Source organism: Anomaloglossus baeobatrachus, chromosome 10, assembly GCF_048569485.1.
Source record: "Anomaloglossus baeobatrachus isolate aAnoBae1 chromosome 10, aAnoBae1.hap1, whole genome shotgun sequence".
Classification (NCBI taxonomy): Eukaryota; Metazoa; Chordata; class Amphibia; order Anura; family Aromobatidae; genus Anomaloglossus; species Anomaloglossus baeobatrachus.
Window position 1 is genome coordinate 17,346,159 of NC_134362.1, and position 17,509 is coordinate 17,363,667.

Here is a 17,509-nt window from a genome sequence, read left to right on the forward strand (position 1 = left end):
CGAGGGTCTCTGCAGCCCCAGGATCACCCCGCAGGTCCGGACCATGATCCACTCTATACACAACAATGGAGAAGGAGCGATCGGCCGTAGACGGGGACCGCGCTCTCCTGAGACTTCAGCCGGGTGGGGTATAAGCCGTAGAGATGGCCGTATCCCCCCGACCATTTACAAATGTACAGACCATGACAAACCCCATATAAACATGTGTATAACAGACCCCATAGAACGCACAGCACACACCGACACCGCGTTTATCCCCAAAAATTTATTTTCGTTTACCAAAAAATGATTATACTGCACGTATCATAAGAGTAAACTTATATAAATTATGTAAAGGAGGAAAAACAACCCCAAGCGTCTGTGTAAGCGGGTCTGATCTGACGGAAGCGGCGCACACTGATCCCATCTGATAAAGACATCATTACCAACAACAAAAAACGGACCCACTGCAGTCAGGTCCCACCAGCGGCGGCCCCCCGAGCTCAAAGCAAAAGCTCAATGTTCAGAAAACAACTGAGACTGTAGAGGATAAGAAAACATGGCTGCCTTCTTCCAGAAAGAGCGTCCCTGCTGCATAGTGAATAGGGATGAGCTGCAATACCCGGAGCAACCTGCAAGCAGGGGTGGCGCTGTCTGCAGAACAAGCTGCCGTATTTTTGATACAAGAATAAAGGGCACGTCCATGAGGGACTGAGAAGCAGCAGAGTCCCTAAAGTGGAAAATCTGCAGCATAAATTACTGTGCAGGGCAGATGTTAAATGCTGCCGAATTTCACTGCAAATCTGCTGCATTTCTGTAATGGAATCCGGGTAAATAATGTCATGATTCAGTGCGGATTTTGCAAAGTTTTTAGGAAAGGAAAAAAAAAAAAAAGTGGTCATCTAACTTTCCTCCAATCAGATATACCGTATATACACTTGAGTATAAGCCAAGGCCCCTAATATTACCACAAAATACTGGGAAGACTGACTCGAGTATAAGGCGAGGGTGGGAAATACAGCAGCTACCTGTGGTAATGTGCCCATAATAACGTGCCTTGTAATGCGCCCCTACTGTGCCCTGTAATAATGTGCCCATACTGTCTCCTGTGGTAATGTGCTCATATTGTGCCCTGTGGTAATGTGCCCATAATAATGTGCCTTGTAAGACGCCCCTACTGCGCCCTGTAATAATGTGCCCATACTGTCTCCTGTGGTAATATGCTCATATTGTGCCCTGTGGTAATGTGCCCATACCGTCTCCTGTGGTAATGCTCCCACATTGTGCCCTATGGTAATGTGCCCATACTGGGCCCTGTGGTAATGCTCCCATATTGTGCCCTGTGGTAATGTGCCCATACTGGGCCCTGTGGTAATGTGCTCATATTGTGCCTTGTAGTAATGTGCCCAAATTATGCACATTACATATATTAGTGATGCACCCTGTAATAATGTGCCCATACTGTCCCCTGTGGAAATGTGCCCATACTGTCCCCTGTGATAATGTGCCCATACTGTCCCCTGTGATAATGTGCCCATATTGTGCCCTGTGGTAATGCGCCCATATTATGCCTTGTAGTAATGCACCCTGTAATAATGTGCCCATACTGTCTCCTGTGGTAATGTACCCATGTTGTCCCCTGTAATAAAGTTCCCATACTGTCTCCTGTGGTAATGTGCCCATATTGTGTCCTGTAGTAATGTGCCTTTTAGTAATGTGCCCACATTGTCCCCTATGGTAATGTGCCCATCCTTTAGTAATGTCCTCATTCATGTTCCCCACTATGCTGTTGTGTGTGTATATATTACATACACAATTCTTCTCACCTATCCTCCGTTCCCACGGTGTCCTCTTACCTGTTTCTTGCGAAGCGCAGGCACATAGACCCCTCGGTGATCGCGGACGGTGCAGGGGCGCTTTACTTCAGTTTAATGCTTTACGGCGCTGCAAATCATTCAAATGAAGTAAAAGTGCAGATGGCAACTGCGGCGGCTCCTGCAGCAGCCGCGATCACCGAGGGGTCTTTGTGCCTGCACTCCGCAAGAAGCAAGAGGACACCGCAGGAAATTTTTTGTGGGACCCTAATAAGCAGAGATAGGAGTTTTCAGCATAAAAAAAGGGTTGAAAAACTCAGCTTATACTCTAGTATATACGGTAATTAAACGGCTTGTCCAGAATTAGAAAGACGGAGGTCGTCGTCTTCCACAAACCGCACCGCCTCTGTCTGTTTTGCAGCTCTGCTCTATCGAAGGGAATGGAGCAAAGCTGCAATACCGCGCACAACCTGAAGGCAGGGGCGGCACTGTTTGCAGCTACAGGGAATCATTTTTTTCTAATCCTGGTAAACTTTAGGGAATGGGGTTTAAATAAACCTATAGATTAGCATTTGCATGCGCAGGCCAGCCAGTGGATATATTTACAGTGAGGGTTAAGAAGGTGGTGGACTATCGCATGGTCTCCCAAGGCGTGGTACTACACAGTGTAGACGCTGGCAGCTTTCCCTGGCAATACCAGCTGCATTTGAATGAGGGTTGTGTTTGATGTACATCCCCTTTAAGAGTCATTGGCATAGTCCACATAATGGCAGAAGCCCTCTGATTGGTCGGGGGCGGAGCTGATGCGTATATAAAGTAATTCCGATCCTCTTGATCGCCAGGTTCTGCACCAAAGATAAACCCTGAAAATTAAAAAGTCTTCGAAAAGCAGAAATGTTGATTGCGTCGTCCCCTTCACCTGAAGCTGTGGTTAGAATAGGATTTGTACATCCATTATAAAAATAACAGAGCGTCCGCAGCCCGGACCCCCGGGGCCAGGACCCCTGCAGAGGAGACGATGAAGGCTGGTAGTGTCCGGAGCAAAATCTCCCTCCATACCAGGAACTGACGAGAATATGCAAAGAGGACACAACAGCGCAGATACCGGCCGTAGCCAGAAACCAGAGGGGCGAAAATTAAAAAATAAAGGATCCTGGAGACTCCCGCCTCGGCTGCCGGGACGGGCGGTGCTCAGGTGTTGTAGCGCGTGCACCGGGCCGGGGGATGCGGCATGTCCAGTACTCGCCTTCTGTCTTCATAGTCGTCAGTGTCCGTGGAATCATCGTTATGTAGAAAACAATCATTGCAGCTCTCCTCCTGCAGAAGAGACAGACAGACGTCAGGTGCTGCCCCCATCAGGAGACGCGCAGGAACTGCACAATGTACAGGGAACGAGGCAGAGGACTTCAGACCACCTCGGGGCCTGTTCTTTACATGCCCATCATATTTGTCAGAAACTATAATTGAGAAATGCGGGGGAAATGTGTTCACATTTAGATTTCTCCTCCGGCCGTTTACTCCCCCCCCCCCCCCCCCTCCCTCCTCCTCCCGTGTATAACTTCCAGCCCTGTTGTCACAACCCCCTCTCCTGGCACTTTTCCCCTGTGGGTGTATATAATGTTCAACCACCTAGTGCTGAGGAGCAGAGAGCAGGAGAGTCCGCACCGCTCTGCTGACCCCATAACTGCAGAGTCCAGATCTCCTCTGGTAATATCAGCACAGACACTGCGACCGCCGGGGGCTTCATGGCTGATCAGCTGCCGCCGTACATCGCCGAGCAACCCCCCGAGCCCAACGCCGAGCAACCCCCCGAGCCCAACGCCGAGCAACCCCCCGAGCCCAGTGCTGAGTGTCAGATTGAGCCATGTAAAGCTGCCACCACTGAACTTTGGAGGAGACGTGTTCTGTGCAGGGACGGATCGCTTTTCTCTGTCTGCGACGGACGAGTCTGGGTTTGGCGACGGACGAGTCTGGGTTTGGCGACGGACGAGTCTGGGTTTGGCGACGGACGAGTCTGGGTTTGGCGACGGACGAGTCTGGGTTTGGCGACGGACGAGTCTGGGTTTGGCGACGGACGAGTCTGGGTTTGGCGACGGACGAGTCTGGGTTTGGCGACGGACGAGTCTGGGTTTGGCGACGGACGAGTCTGGGTTTGGCGACGGAGGATGTTACCTCCTGACTGCATTGTGCCCGCTGTACAGATGGTGGAGGAGGATAATGCTCTGGGCTGTTATCAGGGGGCGGCTGCGGCCCCTTTAGTTCTAGTGATGGGAAATCTTATTTCAGTACAAGACATTGTGGACAATTGTAGCTTCAGCTTTGTGGGAACAGTTTGGTGAAGCCCCTTGTGTTCCCCATTCCTGTGCTCATACAGACATGGAGGGGGATTGTTGCCTTAATTGATGAAGACAGAACAAACGGCTGAATGATCCGCTGTCACACGGCTACGTACGGTAGAAATGGTAGACACTCGAAATGTGGGACACTTCATGTGAAAGCGAGGGATGGTGACATTGAAGACCTCGCCTCTCTTGTCCATCCGGTGGAACGTGTATGTCCCCTCCATATACCCTGAGGTTGTTGAGAAAGTAGTGCAGCTGGTGTACTCGTATCCTCTCCCCGGCCTCAGCTGCGGGTAGTCACCTTTAAAAAAAAATAAAAATGAAGCCTTGCAATGAATGAATTAGAATAGGTCATCAGCGCGGGTTTTTACTCTGTAGTGGTTGAGCTCATTAAAGTTAATGAGATCTGAGCTGCAGTACCAAGAATGGCCACTACACGGTGTGCGGACGGTGATGTCCCAGAGGTCTACACAGTTTAAGGAGACCTCATCTGATACTTTGGAGACTTCTCGTCTGGAGCTTTGCCCTCTTCTCCTCCGGCAGATTCATGTGTAAATGGAGTCAATGTAGCGTTTGATTGTACAGCCTCAAAAGCATGAGCACAACTCTAAGGCCATGTGCACGCGGGACTGTGTACATGTGGATATAGCCGCAGGTTTATGGCAGCCAATCCCTGGAATCCGCTGCTATACATTGCTACAGGATTCCAGCGAAATATCTGCAGAAAACCTGCAGACGTCCCGGCCTCTATCTCCAGTGGAGGGTCGGGATTTCCACAGGTATTGCCGCAGGAATAATTGACATGCAGTTACGTGCGGCTGCGGGACATCCGCACCATTTCCCGCAGCATGGACACATCACTCCGCATGTCCCATAGGATAAACATGGGGAGTGTCTGTACTTTCTAAAACCTGCGGATTTATCAAAAAAAAAAAAATAAAAATAAAAAATCCAGATAAAATTCGCAGGTTTTCCACTGCACAATCCGCAAGTACAGAGTCCCGTGGATACATAGCCTTAAGGCCCCATCACACGCAACGACGTATCTAACGATATATCGCCGGGGGTCACCGATTCCGTGATGCACATCCAGCATCGTTAGCAACGTCGTTGTGTATGACACGCACAAATGACCATTAACGATTGAGTATTTTCTAATTGTCCATCGTTGACACGTCGTTCTTTTTCAAAAAATCATTGATTGTTGAGGACGCAGGTTGTTCGTCGTTCCCGAGGCAGCACACATCGCTACGTGTGACACCTCGGGAACGACGAACTACAGCTTACCTGCGGCCGCCGGCAATGCGGAAGGAAGGAGGTGGGCGGGATGTTATGGCCTCTCATCTCCGCTTCTTTTGGGCGGCCGCTTAGCGACGTCGCTGTGACACCGCACGGACTGCCCCCTTAGAAAGGAGGCGGTTCGCCAACCACAGCGACGTCGCTAGGCAGGTAAGTAGTGTGACTGCTCCAAACGATATTGTGCGCCACGGGCAGCGATTTGCCCGTGACGCACAAACGACGGGGGCGGGTACGCACGCTAGCGATATCGCTGCATGTAACACCCCCTTTAGAGAGTGTCTGGAAACACAAACTATCAGTCTTGGCCTCATCATTCTCAGCATTGGTGAGGACCCCTGAAGTCTGTTATTAAATAATGGCATCTTCTAGAGGAGATGGGAATATCCCTTTAATTTTAGCAATTGGTGGTGAGGGGAGGGGGGTTAGATGGGGTCCTCATTATGGTGCAAATTGTTACCAATTAATGAGATCTGAAAGAATATAATCCAATGGCTTCTGCAGTAGATAAAGTCCTACTCAAAATCTGATGACAGGGGGTTATCTGGGCACAAGTATTGATGCCCTCTGCAGATTGATGGTGGTGGGTGGCAGACCCCTCGGCTCTGGCGGTGCTGGGTATATACATTGAAGAGCTGCTGAGCACAACTCCATTCAAACAATAAGCCGCCAGGGAAAGCACCAGACTGGTTGCGGTGCCAAGTCCGACCCTCACGTATAGGATATTACATATTCTATGGATACATGAGACCAGACAGCCCCTTTAATAGGCAAGACCAGCACCCTCATACATGTTAGCATGTTTGCATGCCGCAGAGTGATACATCCATGACCGGGGCACATCGTGTCACTCACCCACCACTCCGGGGCCTTGCACCTCCTCGACATTGCCCTTTGCATCTGTGATCCTCCAGTAGCGGCTGTCGAGCTGGCACGCTCGCTCTGGCAGCGCATTCTTGGACATCTCCATTCTGGCAAATATAAAGAATGATAACATAGCCCAAAATGTGACCTTTCTTACATTAAAACATCTTTAACTTTGCAGATCAGTAAGATATATCTGTGTCCTGAACTAATGAAATTTCACCTCCTTGCCCTTAAGAGGACAACACTAAAGGCCCCGTCACACACACAACGAGATCGTTGTTGCGTCACCGTTTGTACCAGCCACCGTACCAGCGATCAGGCCCCTGCTGTGAGGTCGCCGGTCGTTGCTGAAGGGTCCGGACCATTTTCTGCAAAGGTGATGTCCTGCCGGGCAGGACGCATCGCTGTGTTTGACACCTAAGGCTGCTTTCACACATCTGGTTTTTGCTGAGCGGCACAATATGGCGCTTTGCAGAAAAAAAACGCAACTTTTTTTTTTGCCGTCGGTTGCGTTTTTTCCCGCATAGACTTGCATTAGCGCCGTATTGTGCCGCATTGCCTTGCGTCCGATTTTTACCGGATGCGGTATATTTAGCCCATGCGGTGGCCGGATGGAACGTTGCATGGCACTTTTGTGCGGCAAAAAAAACCGCACAGATTTACAATGCAAGCCTATGGATGCCAAATGCGGCGTCCTGCGGCAAAAAAAACGCATCTGGCCGCCGGATGAGTTTTGCACTGCGCATGCTCAGTATCAAGCCACATCCGTCAAAAAATGGACGGACCGCATAGAAAAACTTATACAACGGATCCGTTTTTCCCGTCGCATCTGTTGCATAGGTTTTCAGCCGGATTGAGCCACACTGCAAAAACCTGATGTGTGAAAGCAGCCTTACAATGACCTCCTATACAGGTCGCTCATCATTATACAGGTCGCTCATCATTACTGCATCATTGGTAAGATCTGACTGACATCTCACCAGCGACTTAACAGCGATCCTTAGGTTGCATAGTTTTCGGGATCGCTGGTAAGTCGTTAAAATGTGACGGGGGCTTAAAAGGTAGTATGCAAATGTACGAACGCCTTTAATCACTGAGCGATGCATCCATGTTTCCTCCTTTTCTGCTAAGGACCATATTTATTTTTTTTATTATCCCGTTGATATAGACCTGCATTTATTTTTTTTTGCAGGACGAGTAGTTTTGAATAACACCATTCACTTTCCAACATAATGTACTTAATTTGGGGGGGGGGGAGGGGAATGCAAAAGATATTTATGTTACTAGTTAAAAACTTTATATTATCTGAGACCAAGAACGTTATGTTTTATTTACGGGGCCGTTTGATCTTGTTTTCTATGTGTCGAGCTGTAGAGTTATTGGTGCCATTTTTGGAGCACGTTTTATCGCCTCCATAGTCCTCCATAAAGTATAATGTACCCTATAGTCCACCATATAATATGCACAGTATACAATAATGCACCCCCTATAGTCCTCCATATAGTATAATGCACCCCCTATAGTCCTCCATATAGTATAATGCACCCCCTATAGTCCTCCATATAGTATAATGCACCCCCTATAGTCCTCCATATAGTATAATGCACCCCCTATAGTCCTTCATATAGTATAATGCACCCCCTATAGTCCTCCATATAGTATAATGCACCCCCTATAGTCCTCCATATAGTATAATGCACCCCCTATAGTCCTCCATATAGTATAATGCACCCCCTATAGTCCTCCATATAGTATAATGCACCCCCTATAGTCCTCCATATAGTATAATGCACCCCCTATAGTCCTCCATATAGTATAATGCACCCCCTATAGTCCTCCATATAGTATAATGCACCCCCTATAGTCCTCCATATAGTATAATGCACCCCCTATAGTCCTCCATATAGTATAATGCACCCCCTATAGTCCTCCATATAGTATAATGCACCCCCTATAGTCCTCCATATAGTATAATGCACCCCCTATAGTCCTCCATATAGTATAATGCACCCCCTATAGTCCTCCATATAGTATAATGCACCCCCTATAGTCCTCCATATAGTATAATAGGCCCCCGTAGTCCTCCATATAGTATAATGCACCCCCTATAGTCCTCCATATAGTATAATGTACCCCCATAGTCCTCCATGTAGTATAATGCACCCTTTTTATTGCATTCGTTTTGGGGAGATGCGTCAATTCGGTTTTGATTTTTACTCTGTTTACAGTATAGATTAGTTTTATATTTTTATGGATCGCACTTTTACAGAGGTGGGGTACAAATTCTTTTTTTTTTCCCCACCCCAGGAGACTTGAACCTGCGATCATTTGATCATTTATATTGCGTACTTCAGTACAAAATCAGCTTCTCCCATGACACCCGACCATGGGGAGTGCCAGGATAGCTGCGATAGGGGCCTTCATTAGGACCTTGGGCTTGTTGGCCGATTGCCAAAATAGACACCCGCACCCTTCACGTCATTTAAATGCTGCCATGTGTGATCAATAACTTCATTTAAAAGGGAACCTGTCAGGTCCCATACGCACACAGGACCACGAGCAGTTCTGGGTGTATATTGCTAATCCCTCCCTAACTGTCCCTGTATACACTAGCATAGATAAAGGGATCTATAGAAACAGTATTTCTAAAGATCTTTTATCATATGCTAATGAGCGCAAGGACTAGTCCCCTGGGTGTTACTTCCCCTGGCTAGTCGGCCCTATTAGCACGCCCACAGGGGAATGCTAACATGCTAATGAATGCGCAGCGTCAGAGGATGACCTCACTCACCTCTCCGCCATCACCGCCTGACACTGGATTCAAACTGAAGCAGTGCGCATGAGCGAAACTCTGGATGTGCACCGCGCCGAAATCCAGTCTTCGGCAAAAAGGTGAACGAGATCATCCTCCGACGCTGCGCGTTCATTAGCATGTTATCATTCCCCTGTGGGTGTGCTAATAGGGCCGACTAGCCAGGAGAAGTAACACCCAGGGGACTAGTCCCCTCACTCATTAGCATATGATAAAGATCTTTAGAAATACTTTTTCTAAAAGATCTTTATCTATGCTAGTGTATACAGGGATGGTTAGGCTAGGTTCATACAAATTGTATCAGTCACAATCCGCTGCTCTGGTAAACGGAATCCGTTTAGCGGATTCCGTTGTTCCCATAGACTTGTATGAGCGGCGGATTGTGACTGATGATCCTGCGTTCATCCTCCGCCCGACTGATCAGTCATGGAACGACTGACCGCCTGGCGTAAGGAACGCAGCCTGTAACATTTTTTGAGCAGCGCAATCCGTAGGATTTCGCTGCGCATGCTCACTCTGGCTCCCTGCACACATAACCAGGATGCACATCGGGTTACTAAGCAATGCGCTTTGGTTAGTTACCCGATATTTACCCTGGTTATGTGTGCAGGGAGCCAGCGCCAAGCGGTGTAAGCTGGTAACCAAGGTAAATATCGGGTAACCAAGGAAAGTGCTTTGCTTACCCGATATTTAGCCTGGCTACGTGTGCAGGGAGGCCGACACTTCCCCGCTCGGCTCTGCCCCCTCCTGCACTCAGCATGTGTATACACACACACACACACACACACACACACACACACACACACACACACACACACACACCCCTACCTACCTGTCCCCAGCCATGCAGACCGCGGCACCGACGTCCTCAGTGCCACGGCCCCGCTCAGCTCCGCCCCCCCCTCACACAACGGAGTCTGACAAATTCTCTTCTTTGTCATCCGTTGTACAACGCATCAGTCACATGCGTCAAGCAACGCATGTGACTGATGCAAAACAACGGAAATGTGAACCTATCCTTAGGCAGGGATTAGCAATATGCAGCCAGAACTGCTTGTGATTCTGCGTGCATATTGCACCTGACAGGTTCCCGTTAAAGACTGAAACAGCAGCGATCGGGGCAAGCTCTGATCACTGCTGTTAGAGTAGGTGCTGGCTGTATTACACAGCAAGCATGGGCTGCCCTGTGTGGTACAGGATCAGCTCCTGAGTTGATATACACCCACATGGATATGTCACAGATCATTATGGAGTGAATATATGTACATATACCTGTATACAGCCGGGTTCTGTGTACTCACCGTATTCTGTAGGTGAAGAAGTAATGTGGAGGGTGGATGGAGCTCAGCTCCGGCAGGAAGGACGTGGAGACAGATATGGTGATGTCATCAGTAGTAGCCACACAGTCCTTTTCATGCTCGTACCTGGCAGCGATAGCGGGGAATAGCAGAAGTCTATAATAGTCAGCCATTATTAGATCACACTCATACAGGAAGGCTGGTAAGTACCACAAGCATCCGGAGAATGGTGGTTAAAGGGGCGGGCGATTTCCTATTCATATTCCAAAAAAATGGCATAAGAATCAAAGACATTGAGGTGTCTCTTGCCCCCCGGGTGCCCATTGTACAGTCTGCATGGAAACAATACGACAGCTTCCATAGACAAAGGCGGCCGAGCAAGCGCAAAATACCCAGCTCGCAATAATGATCATATATGCTAAATATTGAGTCCGGTGCCCACTGGTGGGTACAGAAGGTCAATCACAAGCGGAACCGATGCAGTATCCAGACCGCAGCACATCTTACTCTTTAGGCTCTGTGTGCACTTGCCGGTTTTTGCCGCGGATTTCCTGCGGTTTTGCTGCAGAAAATGTTCATAACATCTATGTTCCTCTGGGAAAAAAATCCTGTGCGCACTATGTGGAATTTAACAGCTGCATGTTTTGCTGCGGGATTCCCGCAGCAAAAACAATTGCATGTCACTTCTTTTCCGCACGTCGCTGCGGGATTTCACTCCATTGACTCAAATGTAACCGTGCAATCCCGCTTGGAATAACGCAGGCAGCAAATTCTGTGCGGTTCACTGCGTTATTCCCTGCGGTATTTCGCGGTTTACCTCCGGTAATGTTCATCGCTGCCTGCGGTTTTGCAGGGAAGTGATGTCATTACAGGAAGAGGAAGCCGTGCAGAGAGTAAACACACGACACAGACACACACATAGAATACACACACATAGATCACAGACACAGACATATAGAATATACATAGAAATCAAACGGAAATAGAGAAAAAAAAAAACAAAAACACATTGGCTCCGCTGTATTTTTACCGTCCAGCCGAGGTAAGCACACAGCGGCGGCCCAGTATTCTCAGGCTGGGGAGGGCGAGGGGCAGGGTTAATGTCCCCCGCCTCCCTCCCACAGCCGAGAATATCAGCCGCAGCTGCCCTGGGACTGTCGCATGCATTATCTGGCAGTACCGGAGTGTCCCCGGCTCTTCTAGATGCCGTGATGCGGTGGTGATCCAGGTAATAAGGAGTCAATGGCGGCAGACCACCGCCACTAAGTCCAGGCTTGATCATGGCAGCATCTATGAGACAGCTGATATGATGATATGATCAACCCGTAAGTAAAGTGAAACACACACACACAAATCCTCTTTTAAATAAAAACACAAAAAAGCCTTGTTCACCCGTTTATTAACCCCCCCCCCGAAACACAGCTTCGGCGTAATCCACAGGTCCTGCTCTGCTTACATCCAGCCGCAACTGACACAGCGCTGAATAAATGCAGCCTCGCAGCGAAACAGCAAAGTTAACCACAGGACATTTCCCACAGCCGGTAATATGAACTTACTACAGACCGTGAGAAATGCAGCGATCTGTCCTCTTATCTATCTATCTATCCCTCTACCTATCCTTCTGTCTATTTATTTATCTACTATCCATCTCAGAAGGAAATGATTTTTTTTTTTCAATGTGCTTTATTGCATTGAATGCAATAAAACACATGTACCAAACCGCACGCAGCAAAACCGCGGCAATACCGCGATAAAACCACATGCAGTTTTCGGGTGAGGTTTGCCGCAGTTTTTTACCGCTGGTGCGGTAATCTTTTAATGCCTGCGGAATTTTCTTGAGAAAATTCCATTTTCCAGTGTGCACATAGCCTTAAAGTGGTTTTGGACTGTCCACGTATGGAAAGCTCAATCACTAGAACAAAAAAAAAAAAAAAAAATTCTGCAACTATTGTATGTTAATTTTTAACCATTTTCAATACTCCTGCTTGCTGTTAGTGAATTGGAAGCCTTCTTGATTTTTTTTTTTTTTTTTGAAAAATAAAAAAAAAAAAAAAGTAAAATAAAAATCAGAAAGTCACACCCCGCTGGCACAGCTCATTGAGTGTAAGGCTGCCCGTTATCTTACCGGCAGTGTATTGCACGGCCAAGAATCACTGTTAAAACAGCAAATCGCCAGGTTTGCAATTGTGGAGCTCGTACAGGGAAATTAGGGATGGAAGCACATTAAAAAAAAAAAAATTAAAAAAAAAAAGCCAGAGGCTACGTGTACAGAAACACCTGCGTCATCTGGATTTTCAGCTTCTGGGTATAAAGAAGGGATCCATTCACTGGCAGCAAGCAGATATGTTAACCATATTTCTTTAAAATATGAAATTCTTAATACGTGCCCCACACGCAGCCACATGCAGCAGTGACCAGCTCCGTCCACGATACCTGAAAATCTGGTCCCGGATGATGGGATAGTCCTTGGAGACGACATGATTCACATACGTCGTAAACCACTGGGTGAAGGAGGTACCTGCGGCAGAGGAACCCGGTGTGAGGGGCGACACGAAATCTCAAGGGAGGGGGCAGTGACAAGTTGACAGCCATTTCTGCTGACCCCTCTGCACACATGCATGATCAGTTCATCAGAGCGTGCACATAGTCCTATTCCTTTTAAATGCCGTACCCCCCAAATAAAGTGCATACTTCCCTCCTGGACTGACACTGTCCTATGGCAATCTTGCGACTATGTTTATGTTACATCAGCGCTGCAACCAGCCAGCCACTGATCGACTGCAGCGGTCACAAATGAACTGAAATCATGGGGTTGCAGGGGTACACATGGCAGAGAGCAGTCCAGAAGACAATTAGATTTGTTTTTTAATAAATATTTCATTGGTCATAAAAGAGGTATTGAAAAGTGGAGAACCCCTTTAACTTGAGCTTTTTAAGAAAGCTCATGTCTGTTCCGCTCCTTGCGGATCTTACCTGTGACAAACATATCCAGGGCCGCGGGGTTATGTGTCGTCTGGTCCTAAAACACAGAGCAGAGGCCGATTATTGAGTCAAATATCACAATATTGACCATGAGCATTGATGAAACATCCCTGTATTACATAAAGGGTCTTCATTTAAAGGGGGTAGACCACTGTGCAGGCGCCTTCACATGCACCAGAGACCCCAATAATGAGCCGCTATCCACCCCCTTACTCCTGATCAGCTGGGAGATGGCAACCACAATAGAGATCAATGAGTGGGTCCTCCGGGGTCTCTGCTTTGGGGGGGTGGGGAAGGGGGGGGGGGGTTCTTACCGGACACTGATAGAAGATCTCGTTGCGATACCTCCCCTCCGTGTCGGCCAGAGACAGGTACTGACTGAGGCCGGTGTGGATGCAGAATGTGATTGGAAGGCACTGATTGAGCCCGATCCTGCGCTGGTAGCCGCCTGCCGCGGTGTCAATGTCCAACAAGTCCTCGGACCGGTAGTGGTTGGATAACGCCATGCTGCCCATCAGGCTGCGGGGTGCAAACGCGAGAGATGAAGGCAAGAGACGTGCGCAGGTGCATAGTAAAGCAGCCGCTGCGCCATCGAGTGCAGCTCTTACCCGGGTACCACAAGCTTCTGCCCGTTGTGAATCCGCAGGGAACAGCGATAATCATCCGGGAGCTTGGAGCCGATCCTTTCCTCTATGGCGTTCAGATCCTCCTCCTGCACGCCGTCTGCGCCAAGCACAAGCACGCGGTGTGATCAGGGTGGTCTCGGGCGGCCAACATTTTCACAACTTTTTTTGTGCATCTCAAATAACTGATTGCACCACATCCAATGGATTACTTGACTTATAGCGGGTCTTAATATTTGCTCCCATCCAGAGCTGAATTCAGAATTCTGCAGTATCACGTCAGCATTTTCTGCAACATTGTCCAGCTGTAGTGAGCACATCGGGATAGTACCAGACATCTGACTACATCCCCACGTCTCCGATAATAAAAATGACAAGTGACCAGCAGAAGTTTGAATGCAGCTCTGGAGGTATAATGCCACAAATCCTGCTCCTGTAGAGGATACCTTTAAGAGAGCTGATCATTCTGGGGCAGTGTTCTCCCAGATAGGCCTTCAGGGCGTCCCAGGCGGCCTTCAGCTTGGCGTAGTGATGCATGTACCTTCCCAGATCGCTGTAATACTCCAGAAACGTCGCTTTCCAGCTGCAGTTCTTTTGGGCTTTCTTGTCCCTGGAAGAAGAAGTTAAGAGGTCACTAAATTTGTTTTTCATCAGAAACCAGTCAAGAAACAAAAGCAGAGACCCCTTTAAGGCTGCGTTCATAGGTTGAGCCTGAGGTGCAGCCATGATAAAGCCGTAAAACGCGTTGGCACTATCAATCGCACCGTACGCCAAGAGGCATCTCTACTAATGGAGGTGTAGTGACATGGCCATTCATGTGGCTATTAAAGGGATTGTCCATGTTGGGGGGGCTGTTCCTTAAATGCGTGTACTTAGGCTAAAAAAAAATTAAAACCAAACTATTTCTTTGGATTTGGGTCCATTAATCATTTCTTCCCCACTCACTCCGACACCAGCCAGTATCTGCGGCACGGCCACTTCCACAGAGGATCATGGTTGCAAAGTTGGTTAAATCTTCTGTTCAGGAGACTGCAACTGGAATATAAAGAGGACACAATAAAGGGGAGCCCCGGCCGCAGGATTAACAACGAGGGGCGCAAAGGATATTATTAATCACTCAATGTTACATGGAGCCTCGCACCGCGCAGATCGGGGGGTTACTGCCGCCGCCCCGCACGCGATCAGCTCCAGCATAACGCCAGTCCCCGCTATTAACCATGCCATATAGATGGACAAAGGGGGCTCCCTACGTCAGCCCCTCACCCCAGAGGGAGTGTGGTCATGGCAGCCGGAGACATAAATGTCCCCCATGACGGACATCCTGCAAGTATAAGACAAAGCAGAAGTGTCGGGGACGATCACACAGGGCCCCCCGCAGACACAGGGCCCCCCGCAGACACAGGGCCCCCCGCAGACACAGGGCCCCCCGCAGACACAGGGCCCCCCGCAGACACAGGGCCCCCCGCAGACACAGGGCCCCCCGCAGACACAGGGCCCCCCGCAGACACAGGGCCCCCCGCAGACACAGGGCCCCCCGCAGACACAGGGCCCCCCGCAGACACAGGGCCCCCCGCAGACACAGGGCCCCCCGCAGACACAGGGCCCCCCGCAGACACAGGGCCCCCCGCAGACACAGGGCCCCCCGCAGACACAGGGCCCCCCGCAGACACAGGGCCCCCCGCAGACACAGGGCCCGGTCAGGGCCATTCTGCGTTCTTACATCCAGAGGGCAGCGCTCAAAACAACAACAAACAGCAGTGTTTCTGCAGCAGGTCGAGTCGCTGGCACGCGGGCGGTGGATCCGCACTGACCACAATACCGATGTCATGCAGCGGCCCCAATATCACAGGGCCAGATCGCACTGGGGAAGATGGGGCCATCATGTGCAGGAGGGGAGGCGACAGACCGGGCTGTTTACAGCTTCCAGGATCTGTCCCCACCAGATACCGATCCCTGCAGGGGCCGCTCTGCGATAACGACATGTGACCGTTTATCTCCCGGCTCCATGTGCAAACAGATGACACAAGAGAACAACAGCACAAAGTGCAGATCACAGGGAGTCACGGAGAGAGCCTCCTTCTACCAGAGACAGCGCCACCCCGGAGACCAGGACACATCTGGCATTACAGCCCCGTCCCCAGACAGCGGGGGAAGAAGTGCAGCGACAACAAGGTTTATAGGAAGTTTCCTCTCTTTACAATTAGAGACTGCAACAAGTCGCCAGCCGGGGCCACGCTCCGCCACCCCCCGCCACAGGGACAGCCGGGGCCACCCCCCGCCACAGGGACAGCCGGGGCCACCCCCCGCCACAGGGACAGCCGGGGCCACCCCCCGCCACAGGGACAGCCGGGGCCACCCCCCGCCACAGGGACAGCCGGGGCCACCCCCCGCCACAGGGACAGCCGGGGCCACCCCCCGCCACAGGGACAGCCGGGGCCACCCCCCGCCACAGGGACAGCCGGGGCCACCCCCCGCCACAGGGACAGCCGGGGCCACCCCCCGCCACAGGGACAGCCGGGGCCACCCCCCGCCACAGGGACAGCCGGGGCCACCCCCCGCCACAGGGACAGCCGGGGCCACCCCCCGCCACAGGGACAGCCGGGGCCACCCCCCGCCACAGGGACAGCCGGGGCCACCCCCCGCCACAGGGACAGCCGGGGCCACGCTCCGCCACCCCCCGCCACAGGGACAGCCGGGGCCACGCTCCGCCACCCCCCGCCACAGGGACAGCCGGGGCCACGCTCCGCCACCCCCCGCCACAGGGACAGCCGGGGCCACGCTCCGCCACCCCCCGCCACAGGGACAGCCGGGGCCACGCTCCGCCAACCTCAACCCCTCGCCACAGGGACAGCCGGGGCCACGCTCAGCCACAGGGACAGCCGGGGCCACGCGCCGCCACCCTCAACCCCACTCCCCCAGGGACAGCTGGGGCCACCAATGCCCTGTGCCCCCTCGACACCTTACCCCGCACCAGTCGGGGGCCACCCACACCTTGTGCCCTCCAGGAACACCCTCGTCCCCTTCACCAGTCGGGGGGCCTGCCCCTCCCCCCACACCACCTGGGGCCACCCTCCCCCCCGTCTCCCATGACAGCCGGGGCCGCCCTCCCCGCGAGGTTCTGCAGCAGCTGCTCCCTGCGAGGTCTTTTGCTGTTTATGTTGATAATCACGTGCCATTATATATAATACAGTGACAGACAAGGCGTCGTCATGGTGACAATAAATCACTGGAGCCGCCGTCATTGCGGGATTCCATTAAATCGGTGATAATGACACGGACAGATGATCCTCGGGGCGCAGTGACACGGACGCTATACGGCCGATACACGGGGACACGCGGCCGCAGATACCTCAGCAGGTCCCGGAAGTCCAGGTATGACAGGATCAGGAGCAGCGGATCGGACGGCAGATCCGCCAGACCCAGCTCGGTGCTGCCCGCCATCTTGGAGGCGACCAGCTGAGCAAGCGGGACTCCTCCCCTTCCCACTGACAGACAC

General features: G+C 51.0%; 1 protein-coding gene across 1 annotated transcript; it reads right to left on the bottom strand.

Moving 5' to 3' along the window:
• Positions 1-245: 245 nt before the first annotated feature.
• On the bottom strand, positions 246-17,484 carry FBXO3 (F-box protein 3). The gene is made up of 11 exons (XM_075326255.1): positions 17,363-17,484; positions 14,959-15,048; positions 14,460-14,623; positions 13,999-14,113; positions 13,705-13,909; positions 13,382-13,427; positions 12,842-12,926; positions 10,412-10,534; positions 6,287-6,402; positions 4,246-4,436; positions 246-3,110 (listed from the first exon to the last, which is right to left on the bottom strand). The coding sequence occupies exons 1-11, from the start codon at positions 17,452-17,454 to the stop codon at positions 2,985-2,987; spliced, it is 1,353 nt and encodes a 450-aa protein (XP_075182370.1). The 5' UTR covers positions 17,455-17,484; the 3' UTR covers positions 246-2,984.
• Positions 17,485-17,509: the final 25 nt, after the last annotated feature.

Bases quoted from the DNA above. Each gene is read 5' to 3' on its own strand.
- FBXO3 (XM_075326255.1), bottom strand. From the start codon at position 17,454: ATGGCGGGCAGCACCGAGCTGGGTCTGGCGGATCTGCCGTCCGATCCG. The intron at 13,910-13,998 runs GTAAGAGCTGCA...TGCACCCCGCAG, and splicing joins CAGAAGCTTGTGGTACCCGG to CCTGATGGGCAGCATGGCGT. The intron at 12,927-13,381 runs GTAAGATCCGCA...CCTCTGCCGCAG, and splicing joins CCTGGATATGTTTGTCACAG to GTACCTCCTTCACCCAGTGG.